The sequence below is a fragment of the Bos taurus genome, chromosome 29 (assembly GCF_002263795.3).
Source record: "Bos taurus isolate L1 Dominette 01449 registration number 42190680 breed Hereford chromosome 29, ARS-UCD2.0, whole genome shotgun sequence".
In the NCBI taxonomy this organism is placed as follows: Eukaryota; Metazoa; Chordata; class Mammalia; order Artiodactyla; family Bovidae; genus Bos; species Bos taurus.
This window is the reverse complement of record NC_037356.1, coordinates 17,579,215-17,591,612: the sequence shown is the minus strand read 5'-3', so window position 1 is coordinate 17,591,612 and position 12,398 is coordinate 17,579,215. Positions and strand designations below refer to the sequence as shown.

The 12,398-nt window shown below is 36.4% G+C and overlaps 1 protein-coding gene across 3 annotated transcripts in view; it reads right to left on the bottom strand.

The window, feature by feature from the left end:
* Nucleotides 1–2: 2 nt before the first annotated feature.
* Nucleotides 3–12,398, bottom strand: part of NARS2 (asparaginyl-tRNA synthetase 2, mitochondrial) — a 137,413-nt gene continuing 125,017 nt past the window's right edge. For 2 of the 3 annotated variants that reach the window (XM_059882782.1, XM_059882783.1), the window contains 3 exons: nucleotides 6,106–6,203; nucleotides 4,099–4,125; nucleotides 438–818 (listed from right to left, as the gene is read on the bottom strand). In XM_059882782.1, the coding sequence (XP_059738765.1) occupies nucleotides 674–818; nucleotides 4,099–4,125; nucleotides 6,106–6,203 (270 nt within the window). In that variant the 3' untranslated portion in view covers nucleotides 438–673. Of the gene's footprint in view, nucleotides 819–4,098; nucleotides 4,126–6,105; nucleotides 6,204–12,398 lie in introns of all 3 variants that reach the window. The other variant, NM_001098867.2, reaches the window with a different exon arrangement.

Genomic DNA, 12,398 nt, shown 5'->3' with positions numbered 1-12,398 from the left:
CATAGGTATCAAGAATATCTTTTATTGATTATCAGAAACATTACAAACATCTAATATGAACAAACTGTAACATGACAGTGATTAGTTTGAACAATTAATACATCTCATTAGCTTTTATACTTAAGGATCAACAGTTACTAAATGTGATTTTTTTTCACACAGTCTGATGAAAAATATTTCAATTCACAATAGCAACTTTCTTAACTCAAGATTCAAAAAAGGAATATTTTCTTCTTTAGTAAAGCACTGAGAATAAGATGGGAATTTATCACAGGTTAAATGGCAAGGGAGAAAAGGTCCAGCAGCATTTTATTTTCAGCCAGTAGTTTCTTGTCAAAGGTCATAGAGAGCAGTGGTCTACGATTAATACAAAGGGAAATACACGTCATCCCATCCTAGTGTTTGAAGGGACCTTTGAGACCATCTAGTTCAATTTCTTCTTTCTTATTTGACACAATAGCTTTGAGATTTTATTTGCTATAAATACCTATTGAGAGTTCATGTTTCCAAGAAATGCCTTCAACTTTCTAAGAAAATCATGATCACATGTATTTTTCAGGCATCTTCTGGCATGACAATTACATACCGAAACATTTGCAATTTTGTTCTCCTATATGCATATTTATGTTCAATACCTCTGGCACAGGGTGGTTTTCCTTAGTCAGTCTTCCAGCTACAAAAGACACGAATGAGTAAATCTTGGAAAAGGGATAACATCCTTGATATTGTCAATTCCTAAGATGCACTGCAGATAGCGTTCAAATCCCATCCCAAAACCTCCATGTGGCACAGATCCAAATCGACGGAGGTCCAGGTACCTGATTTTGAAAAACAGAGTATCATTACCTATAAATGCTTCATTTAAGATCAGACGTTATGATAGAATTTTATGTTTCAAAAGTATCTTGCAGTCATTTGTGCTCGTCACATCATTGTGGCAGACCCGTCTTTCCACCTTAAGACAGATGAAGGACACAGGAGTTAGAGTGATCTGTCCAAGATTATGGAGACGAAACAGCAGCAAATCCTGCCATGCATTCATGGGCTTTGGTCACATGATCCTAAGTTTTTGTTTATTGGATACTTATATACAGAAAACTTGTCTCATTAGGCTATAGAAAAATTCCTAAGAACTGTATTATTTTTCTTTAAATACACTCCTCTTCTGCTTCCTAGTATATCAATGATAATGTTCTTTTTTTCCTTATCAAAATCATACTGTTCAATATATAGAGGAAGGTGAAGCAGTTTGCCTGATGTATTACAAAAAGAGATTCCCTTCCTACTAGTCTGTAAGCTACATCAAGGGCAGGAACTGCATCTTATTCAACCTTTATCTCCAGTGACTACCCAGAAACAGATCCTTACAACATGGAGAGTTATTGTTTGAAGGTATAATAATATACTCTTGAGGGCTGCAGTGAGGAAAAACTTCAACTCCTCTGCATTAAGCCTGGTGGAAAATCTCCAGAGTCGTTTTTCTGAAAGGCTACACAGCCTCTGAAGTCCATCCATGCACGTTCTACTCCCACATTAAGACTACATGCTAGAAAACGGTACACTCAGGATTCAAACTCAGATTCCAAGATACCAGTCCAGGATACAGTTATTTTATGAAAGGAAGAGAAAGAAGAAGACTCTATAACTCTTTTTATTATGTCACTTGATGGTGGGAATTCCTGAATTATATAATACAGATTAAAATAAATTTATAGTTTCTTGAATGATTTGTAAAATATACAAACATACAGCATAAAACTTAAACACCACAGCTGGTAGTCATTTGGCTCTTAAGAATAAAGACTATAACCTATTCCCCCACTATTAATGACTACATGTATTGGTATTTTAGCTAATTAAGTACTTCTCTTTCTAAAATAAAAGACAAACTACAACTAGGTGAGTTACAACCAAGTGAGACATCAATAAGAAAGAAGTTATCTAGGATAAAACCTGAGATTAGTAAGCATGATCAGGAATAATGGAAGGAACTCAGTCTTGAGTAACTGAAATGTTTGATAGCTGAATTAACTTTATAAGGCATGGAGGCAGAACATACTTTGATTTAGTGAGAAAATGAGATGAAAGGCATATCATACCACCTGTCACAAACACCTGCAGGATTTGAGCTGGCTGCTAAAAGTCCAGTATCCAGCTTTAGCGGGCTTTAAATTTCTCATACACAGATGTCAGAACACTGGCATAAATATCTGGAAACTGAATTCAGAAGAAGCATTCTGCCTGTAGTATTTTTCTTACCTTTGCTTTGATAGATGGAAAGATTTACTTCTAAAAATAAGTTTTCAAAAGAACCTGTATTTGTTTGATTGTTGCTATATTGGTTCTATAGAAGAGATGGTAAAAATTGTGGAACTAGTTACAGATTTCATTTGCATGGGGCATGTAGAAACGAGAAGTGAAAAAATTCTTAGACACCTGGGGTAGCTACACATTCAGTGTGGTAGAACACTAGCAGAGATCACAGACTTGAAGATTTTTAAGGTCATTTTTACCTTTAAGATACCATGATTACCATATAAAAGGAAGCAGATTCCAACTGTTAAAAAATACAATTCAATGAGTCAATTTTAAAAAATCTTTATTCTATGATTCATCAATCAGGCAGGACCCACCTAGCAACAGAAAAGAGCTCTACAAAATGATTTTAGGCAGAAGGGGGCAGGATAAGGAAGTTAGTAGCAAAGAGTGAGTGGTTTTAGGCAAGGTCATCTTCCTTTAGGAGATGACAGGTGTCCATCAGGCAGACAACCTCACTAGTGTTGACCAGGTAATTCTAGACTCTCTGGTTCAAGATTCCACTTCTGGGAGATGTTGAAATTATAATTAAATCAGATATTAAGTCTAAGTTTGGGGATGTGAGTTAGCACAAGTGACCTCATTTGGGCCTGTTGTCTCTTAAAATAATAAATACTTACTTTTGGAGATGTTAAGAATTTGAAAATTTTAGTTGGGAAAAAAGTAGTATTGAAATGATTAATAAAGACCAGAACAAGTCTAAACCAATGATTAAGATATATCTAGTTTTTATATATATATATATATATATATATATCTAGTTTTTATATACTATGAATAACATCTTATAGACAGAAAATAAATTGAAGTAAAACGTGTAAGTGTGACAATCAGGTTCATCAACCCAACAGCAAAACTCAGCACTAAGGAGGAAAGGCGGAAAGAAATTAAACTGAACTTCTACTCTGTGTACTTAACTTATATTGCTTCATTTCATCCTCACAAAAATCCTGTGAAGTAGATATTACCATTCCATTTTATAACCAAGAAAACCAAGGCTCAGAAAGATTAAATATGCCAAAGTTCATTACTGATAAATAAAGCAATCGAGGGCCATTACTTGAACCCAATTTCAGGCTTTTTGCATCTCTGAAATCTAGTTCCATTACCAAAAGGGAAGTGTGTAATTTGATCTTTCCCTCTGCTGAGGACAGCAGAAGAGTTAATAATATGGTTGATACTATTATACAAGATCCTGAAAGAGTCTTATTACAGAAATATGAATAAATAAATAAATAAGTTGTATATAATGAAAAGTACTTGAAAAAGGGATCTGCAGAAGGAATACCAGAACAACTTAGGAATGCAGAAAGATGATCTTCCCGAAGCAGCTTAGATTTGTACAGTTGGTGGAGACCCCAGGGATCACTTAGCTCAAGCCCCTAATTTCAATCATAGAGAAAATGAAGCATAATGGTTAAGAACCAAGTCCCAGTTCTACGCTTCTGTGTGCTCTTGATTAAGACAGTTAACACCTCCAGGTCCCAGGCCTGGATGGATAATAAAAAGGGAATAAGAATGGCACCTAACTCAGGGGGTATTGTGATGATTACACAAAACAATATCCATCAAAATTTTAACATTGTTATCTGGCACACAATTGGTAATAAACAAATGGCAGAATTATTATTACTACTTTTCAAAGACTCAAAGGGAATAACTAATCTCAGGACCTGTTCATTGTTTTAACCCTCTTCTATAGCACCCTGGAAATATAAGTGAAAACTATGTAACATTCAGACCCAGAGCCAGAACAAGAGTCATCAGGGGTCGTATTCTTACCATTGGTAGGCTTCTGTCAGTCCTAATCTGTAAAATGAAAATAAGAAAATTCTTTCAGAGAATGACAATAAGATCAATATACTAACCACCAGACATTTATTTTGGGTTGTGTGCAAAGTGCTCTTTATAAAGAAGTAAATACCCAAGCTTGTGCTCTTAAATAATAATATATAATACAGTTGAGGAGCTGCACCTTTATTAGGTGGTAAGAAAGGTAAGAAAACCAATATTAAGAAAACCAACAGTCCAATATTATCAAATAACAAATGCTATGGAAAGAAAGCAAGGTCCACAGCTCAAGAGAGGGGGTTCATCTGAGATAAACTTATTGTCCTGTGATATAAGAAAACCACTATTACTACTTCGTAAGGATGTCTAAAGGTACACCCAGACAAGGGATGTACAGACACAATTTTCTTTCCATAATGTAAAATAATAATATAGATTCTGAGGCTACTTCATAATATGGTTGCAAATTGTTTTTTTGCCAATTTGAGAAATGTTAGTTAATTAAAGTTCTTAGTACTCATTAAAATTTATTTCAGTCCTTAAAAGTATTTGGGACCATGGTGTATCTCAAAGTGATCGGGATTATGAAAAATTCAAATATGCAAAAATATGAAAAACATGAATAGAAGTCAAAGACAGATCCCGGCGATAGGGAAACACATATATCCACTTAATTAGGAAAGATAAATTTGGATATTATCAGATATTAGGTAAACATTTAATGTTATGAGGAAAGGTTTCCTGAAGGAAGGAAGCAAGTACAGAAAACAGACCAATTAATCTTTCAACAGATGAGATTTCTTGCCATGTGTGATTTTTATTGTGCTTTTAAAAAAAAAAAACCCAGAGAATCTTCAAATTCTTTCCATCTAAGGAGTTTTACTGTCACTTCAATTCCACAATTTTCCCAGAACTTCCTAACACTATAAAAAATACTAAGGAGTTAGTAGTCTAGCTGATAAAAAGAGTCCTCCCAGAACATATTTATCCCCTTTCTTCTGGATGCTAACCCAAACAGAGCAGTTCGGATGACTGGGATTACAAAACCAAATTACTCCACAGATTTATAAGTTGGGATCTTGGAAAAGCAACAGCTTTTTAAGCACTTCTCCATTAGGAAGAGAAGGCCTTACAAATGGCTAATTTAACAAACACGTCAAACAATCAAGACTTTTCCAGATTACTATGAAACCTAGTATTATCTGGAGAGAAAGATTATGCCTTCAACATGGGAAAGTCTTTTTTTTTTTTTCAAAAGTCTGGCACAGTAAAAGTGGAAACCATGGAAAACAGAGGTTTATAACCTTGGTTAGTTTAGGAAGTCATTGTGGTTTTTTGGCAGACCATGCATATACAGGAGTGGTAGTTCAATTAGAAACATGATTCCCCTACTTCTCATCTCCAAAACATTTTCTGTGTGTTTATGGATACATTTCCCAGGTCTCAAACAGTAAGTAAAAGTTATTCAAATACTTAAATCAAGATACTTACATAGTAGAAAACCCGAGGAAGGGAAAACTGCTTATTCTAAATGCTACCTTAGCAGATAAATTTTAGTTTCTTTCTTCCTCCATCTTAATCCTTTCCCTGGTTCAGAGCCCGTCTTCACGATTTAGTTTAAAATCACACACACACAAAAACCCAACAATTCCTTTTCTCCCAAAACACAGAGAAAAGGGAAGAACAAACTTTAAGGGGCTTTAGTTGTCTTTCCTTTCTCTATCACTAACTTTTAAAAAAGCTATTTCTATAGGGAGAGAGATATACAAATAGTGGACAAAAGAAAAAAAAAATCATTGTGTCATATAACAGCTCTAGGCTTTCAGAAAAAGAAGCTCAGAGAGGTTAAGTAACAACTTGCTTCAGTTCACACAGAATCTGAGATTCAGGTCTGTCAGGTACTAAGACCTACGTACTACTCTGTTAGTCTGCCATTACTGCCTCTGAGTGCCCCATTCCCATTTTTTAAGTTTCATTTTTTCTAGTTCTGATCAGTACCTGGCCAATCGCTGTTCTAATAAATGGTACCGTTCCTCTCTGAGGCTTCCTCCAAAGAGTTCTCCAACTCCAGGAACCAGAAGATCAACAGCAGCAACCTGAAAAGGAAAAAACTCACAAACACCATTCTGTTTTCATACCATCCCAACAATGTCAGCTTCTGAAGCAAGTGGAACTTACAACATTTTGATGACTGGCTGTTTAACTGCTTACAGTTAAACAGAATCTTATTTATGTTAGCTGTTCATGTCCCCTGTTTTAATACTAAATGTTTAACTATTATGTTTAGAATATAAAATGCAGGTGGACAGTTGCCCCTCTGGCACCATTTATGTGGTATACTTAAAAAAATATGTTTCTGCACAAATGTGGTACAAATGTTAGTCATAAAAAATGTGGAAAGTATTAATAATTATAAAAATATTTTAAAACACCTATCATCATGCAGAGGCAATTATACGTTAGCATATTTTCTTTCAGGTTTTTTCCTTGTATGCTTAAAGAGTATAACAGAGATCAAATTACATATAAAATTTACCATTCTCATTATCTTAGCCAACAAAATACAATAAATATTTTTCCTATGTTAGTAAAAATACTTCACATACTTAATGTTTTAATAGCTGCACAGTTTACTGTTTAGAAGTATCATAGTTTATTTAACAGCTTTCTGTTGAATATTCAGAGTGTGTGTGTGTCTTTCATAAACAATGTGGCAATGATGTTTTTCTTTAATTTGAAGTATGTTAGTAAGTGTAAAATATGCTCTGATTGTTAATCAAATTAAAACAGAGAGATACCACTTTGGTGTTATCAAAATGGTGCAGATAAACAATATAAACAAATATGGATTAGAGAATGCATAAACTAATACTCTCATACCTCTGATACAACCTTTCTGGTCAGCAATTGGGCAAAAGATAATCAAAAGCTTTAAAAGTGCAATTTGCTTTGACTCAGCAATAGGAGTTCTAGGAACTAGTTCTAACAAAATAATCAGAGATGCAAAAAAAGAAAAAAAATTCAACACACAGAATATTTACTACAGTATTGCTTATAATAACAAAAAATTCAAGTGTACATCAAGAGGAGACCATCAGATAAATTTTAGACATGGAAGAAAATAGACTGACATCTATAATACATAATGAGGTGTAAACTGTGTTGCTATGATTTCTTTTCTTTTATTCCTATTTTCTTATTTTCTACAAGAAAGGTGTTATACTGTTGTAATAGAACAACAAAAAAATTGTAATAGGGTAAAATGGTGGCTTGATGTTTTAACTTGTATTTCTTCACTTACTAGTAATATTTACATTTTTGAGAACGTTTATTTGCTATCTATATTATTTTGTGACTTGGCAATTCTTTTTTGCAAGTTGGGGCGGGGAGGACAAAGAGGTGCCAGGTAGACATTTATAAGGCCAGTAATAAGAAGGCACAAAACTCAGAAAGATTTAATTTACAAATAAAAATAAGGAATCCATAGAACACATTTAATAATACATAAAAATCTAATCTTTAAATGTACATTATATTATAAACTCTTTTCTTAAATTTGCCTTACTTTAATATTAAGCCATTCCCCTGTTTTGATTTCAGAATTTTTGACTGAGGTATACTTTATAAATAACTAGTTTAATAAAAACTGTAATAATTTAAGAATGTGTGCCAAATGCTATATAATCCTCATTAATATCATTAAAGAGAAAATATGAGATGTGATTTTCATCCCTCAGCCAAATTAAATTGAGACGGGACAGAAATATACTAATGGTTTCTAATTTTACAGAGTCTCCTGCTACTCAATAAGCTGGTGAGAAGTAAGTGTACAAACAGGTCTTTTTCACACTACAACTGTTGGTCGACTACATTTTACATTATCATGTACTAGTATAAAGGAAGAAGACTGTTCTACAAACCATAGGAAATGTATTTGTGGTTTAAGCCTCTATGAGCTTGGCTCTAACTGCTGACTCTGACAGTATCTGGCCCCTAAAAACACTGAGGTGCAGTTGGAAAAGAAAGCCTTCCAGAAATGACAGTGTGAAGGTGCAGATGGGCTGCAGGTAACAAGGAATGAAAATCCCCTTTGGATAGTAAAACGGCTAGTCTGGGAGAATTTTAGATGTGCTGAAATGCACTTTTTACTTTGACATAAATTCCCCAGGTATGGGCAAAACTGGAAATTCCCTTCATCACTACTGCTGGATTTGAGGCTCAAGTTATTTTGATGCAGTTCGATTCATAAGCCCCAGCAAGGGAAATTCATTAGATATCCTTGGTATTTAAGTCCTAAAAGATAATGTTCTTAAAGTGCTACACTCAATATGCCAGAAAATTTGGAAAATTTATCAATGGCCACTGGACTGGAAAAGGTCAGTTTTCATTCCAATCCCAAAGAATTTTCAAACAATTGCATACAATTGAGCTCATTCACATGCTCAAAATCCTTCAAGCTAGGCTTCAATCTGGAGAAGGCAATGGCACCCCACTCCAGTACTCTTGCCTGGAAAATCCCATGGACGGAGGAGCCTGGTAGGGTGTAGTCCATGGGGTCGCTAGGAGTCGGACACAACTGAGCGACTTCACTTTCATTTTTCACTTTCGTGCACTGGAGAAGGAAATGGCAACCCACTCCAGAGTTCTTGCCTGGAGAATCCCAGGGACGGGGGAGCCTGATGGGCTGCCATCTATGGGGTCGCACAGAGTCGGACACGACTGAAGCGACTTAGCAGCAGCAGGCTGCAATCGGACACGAACTGATAACTTCCAGATGTACAAGATAGATTTAGAAAAAGCAAGAGAATTTCAGAAAAATATCTACTTCTGCTTCATTGACTATGCTAAAGCCTTTGACTGTGTGGATCACAAAAAACTGTGGAAAATTCTTAAAGAGATAGGAACACCAGACCACCTTACCTGCCTCCTGAGAAACCTATATGCAGGCCAAGAAGCAGCAGTTAGAACCAGACACAGAACAACGGACTGGTTTCAAATTGAGAAAGTAATATGTCAAGGCTATATACTGTCACCATGCGTATTTAACTTTTAAGCAGAGTACATCATGCAAAATGCCAGGCTGGATGAATCACAAGCTGAAATCAAGACTGCTGGAAGAAATATCAACAAACTCAGATATGCAGATGATACCACTCTAATGGCAGAAAGTGAAGAGGAACTAAAGTGCCTCTTGATGAAGGCCAAAGAGGAGAGTGAAAAACCTGGCTTAAAACTCAACATTCAAAAAAACTAAGATCATGGCATCCAGTCCCATCACTTCATGGCAAACAGATGGGGAAACAATGGAAACAGTGACAAACTTTATTTTCTTGTACTCCAAAATCATTGCATATGGCGATTGCAGCCATGCAATTAAAAGATACGTGCTCCTTGAGACCCCATGGAACTATACAGTCCATGGAATTCTCCAGGCCAGAATACTGGAGTGGGTAGCCATTCCTTTCTCCAGGGGACCTTATTGACCCAGGAATCAACCAGGGTCTCCTGCATTGCAGGAGTATTCTTTATCAGCTGAGCTACCAGGGAAGCCCTCCTTGGAAAGAAAGCTATGACAAATCTAGATACAGAGACATCACTTTGCCGACAAAGGTCCGTACAGTCAAAGTTATGATTTTTCTAGTAGTCATGTCAAATGTGAGAGATGGATCATAAAGAAGGGTAAGCACCAAAGAACTGATGCTTTCGAGTTGTGGTACTGGAGAAGACTCTTGAGAGTCCCTTGGACAGCAAGGAGATCAAACCAGTCAATCCTAAAGAAAATCAATCCTGGATATTCACTAGAAGGACTAATGATGAAGCTCCAATACTTTGGCCACCTCATGTGAAGAGCTGACTCACTGGAAAAGACCCTGATGCTGGGAAAGATTGTGGGCAGGAGGAGAGGGGGATGACAGAGGATGAGATGGTTGGATGGCATCACTGACTCAATGGACATGAGTTTGAGCAAACTCAAGGAGATAGAGAAGGATAGGGAAGCCTGGTGTCAGGCAGTCCATGGAGTCTCCAAGAGTCACAAACCACTTAGCGACTGAACAACCGCCACCACCCCTTGGTTGAGTATTCTTCCTTCCAAGTTGACTTCACAATATGTGGTCTATTGAGTGTACATATCCAATGTTTAAAATTTTATGATTTACTAAGTAACACTGATACAATTTTAAAAATTAGAATACTACTGGGTGATCCTGGCATCTTATCAGGGACTTCTGGGCAGTCATTTGTCCTAATCACACATGGCTGAATGGAATGAATGGACATTATTTTCTGTGAAACCAATACCCTAGCTGAATATTTGCCACCAGCCTTTGGAGGAATTGCTTAGGACTCAAATTCATGGTATGTGATATTTTGCATGTTTGCTTAGATTCACTTCATTTAGATCCACAATCTGTCCCTTTCAAATGATCAAATATGTTTGGTCATTTATAAGTTATTCTTATATGTTCAAATGAGCAAAAACTTAGGCTATCTGAAATCAGAAAATTTTAGAGCTGGTTAGTACACTGTAGGTCATCCAGTACAATTCTCTAATTTTTATGGCGGGAGAAGCTCAGGCTCAGAGAATGGAAAGACATGCCTAAGGCCATACAAATAACTAGTCCAGACAAATAACTAGTAAGAGAGCTGGCTTTCAAACAAAGCACTAGTAACTTCTTAGTCCAGTGTACTTTTCACTATAACAATTGGGCATACCACTATTAAAATTATTATTTTTTGGAGAGGGTGAGGGGAAGAAAGAAAGAAAAAGAAACTATAACTGTAAAAATATACCGTATTACTATGCATTACCTCTGGCCAAATGTTATAAGCCTAGGTTAAACATTTTCCTACTCCCCTCTCTTGACTTCCCAGAGAAGGCAACTGTGAGACACACTTGTTTCAATATTTTTAGATTGCATTGCACCCTTTGCAGAAGCTCTTGCAACCCTGCTCATAATCTGTAACTGCATCCCTACCAAAAGAAACACAGAATTCAGTTAGCTGACCCAAAGCCTGTTCACTCACCACTGAAAAAAATAAAGTAGGGATGGAAGCAGACACTTTGTTTACGTGAGCTGAAAAGAAATCTAGGTTGCTAATAAATCAGTGTTGTATATATCAGTAGATTAAGTAAGTTACATTTTAATAATTAGCTCTGAGAAGCTATAGCACTGCATAAATTACAAAAGTACATGAATGTTTATTATAATACTTTCAGGTTTCAGGCTGTGAGATCACATTAGAGAAAGTGTCATAATGAAGGCCTCCCGGTACTTCTAAAGGTAACTGTGACTGCAGTCTACGAGAGAATTGCCTTTCAAGGAATCTTATGTAATGGCATTTAATGGAATCCCCCTGCCCTGCGCCCCCCCACATACACACATTTTAACAATACTGTGCTTTAACATAATAAAGACTTCATCAAAATTTAGAAAGAAAGAGGACTTCACACTTATTGACTACCTACCATCCCAAACACTGTGCTATGCATTTTGCATATATTATTAATTATGAATTAATTCAATCCTCATAATTCTGGAAAATATTATCATCTAATTTTTACAAATGGAAAAATAAAACTCAAAGAAATTAAATGGCTTACCTAAGATCACATAGTTTATAACACAAAGACCTGAGACCTGAACTCAAGGGTGCCTGATTCTAAAGCCTCGGGACATTCTTATTCCATGGAGCCAACATCAAAAAAAATTTAGAGTAAAAGTTGCTCTTTAGCTTCCTAGGAACTTCCTTAGCAAATCAACTCACTCACTATTTGTCCCAGACTGTGCTGGGCTCAATTCATCCATCTTCCAACCATGTGTGTGTGTGTGTGTGTGTGTGTGCGCGCGCACGTGCATGCATGCACGTGCTGAGTCCTGTCCGACTCCTTACGATCCCATGGACTGTAGCCTGCCAGGCTCCTCTGTCCATGGGATTTTCCAGGCAAGAATACTGGAGCAGGTTGCCATTTCCTACTCCTGGGAATCTTCCCAACCCAGGGATCAAACCAGTGTCTCTTGTGTGTCCTGCACTGGCAGGCGGAATCTTTACCACTGAGCCACCTGGGAAGTCCATCACCAAATAGACATCAGGTGCCTGCTATGTCCCAGGCATTATGCTAGGCAAGAGGACACACTCATAAGTGGAAAAAAAAAGGCCCTCAAGTCCTTTGGCATAGAGAAAAGTGTCACTAAATAAACAGATAAATGTAACAATACAACCATGTTAAGAAATAGGATGGATTAAGTTAGTAACCCCAGGTTTGAAAAAAGTGGTACACTGCCGTTTAG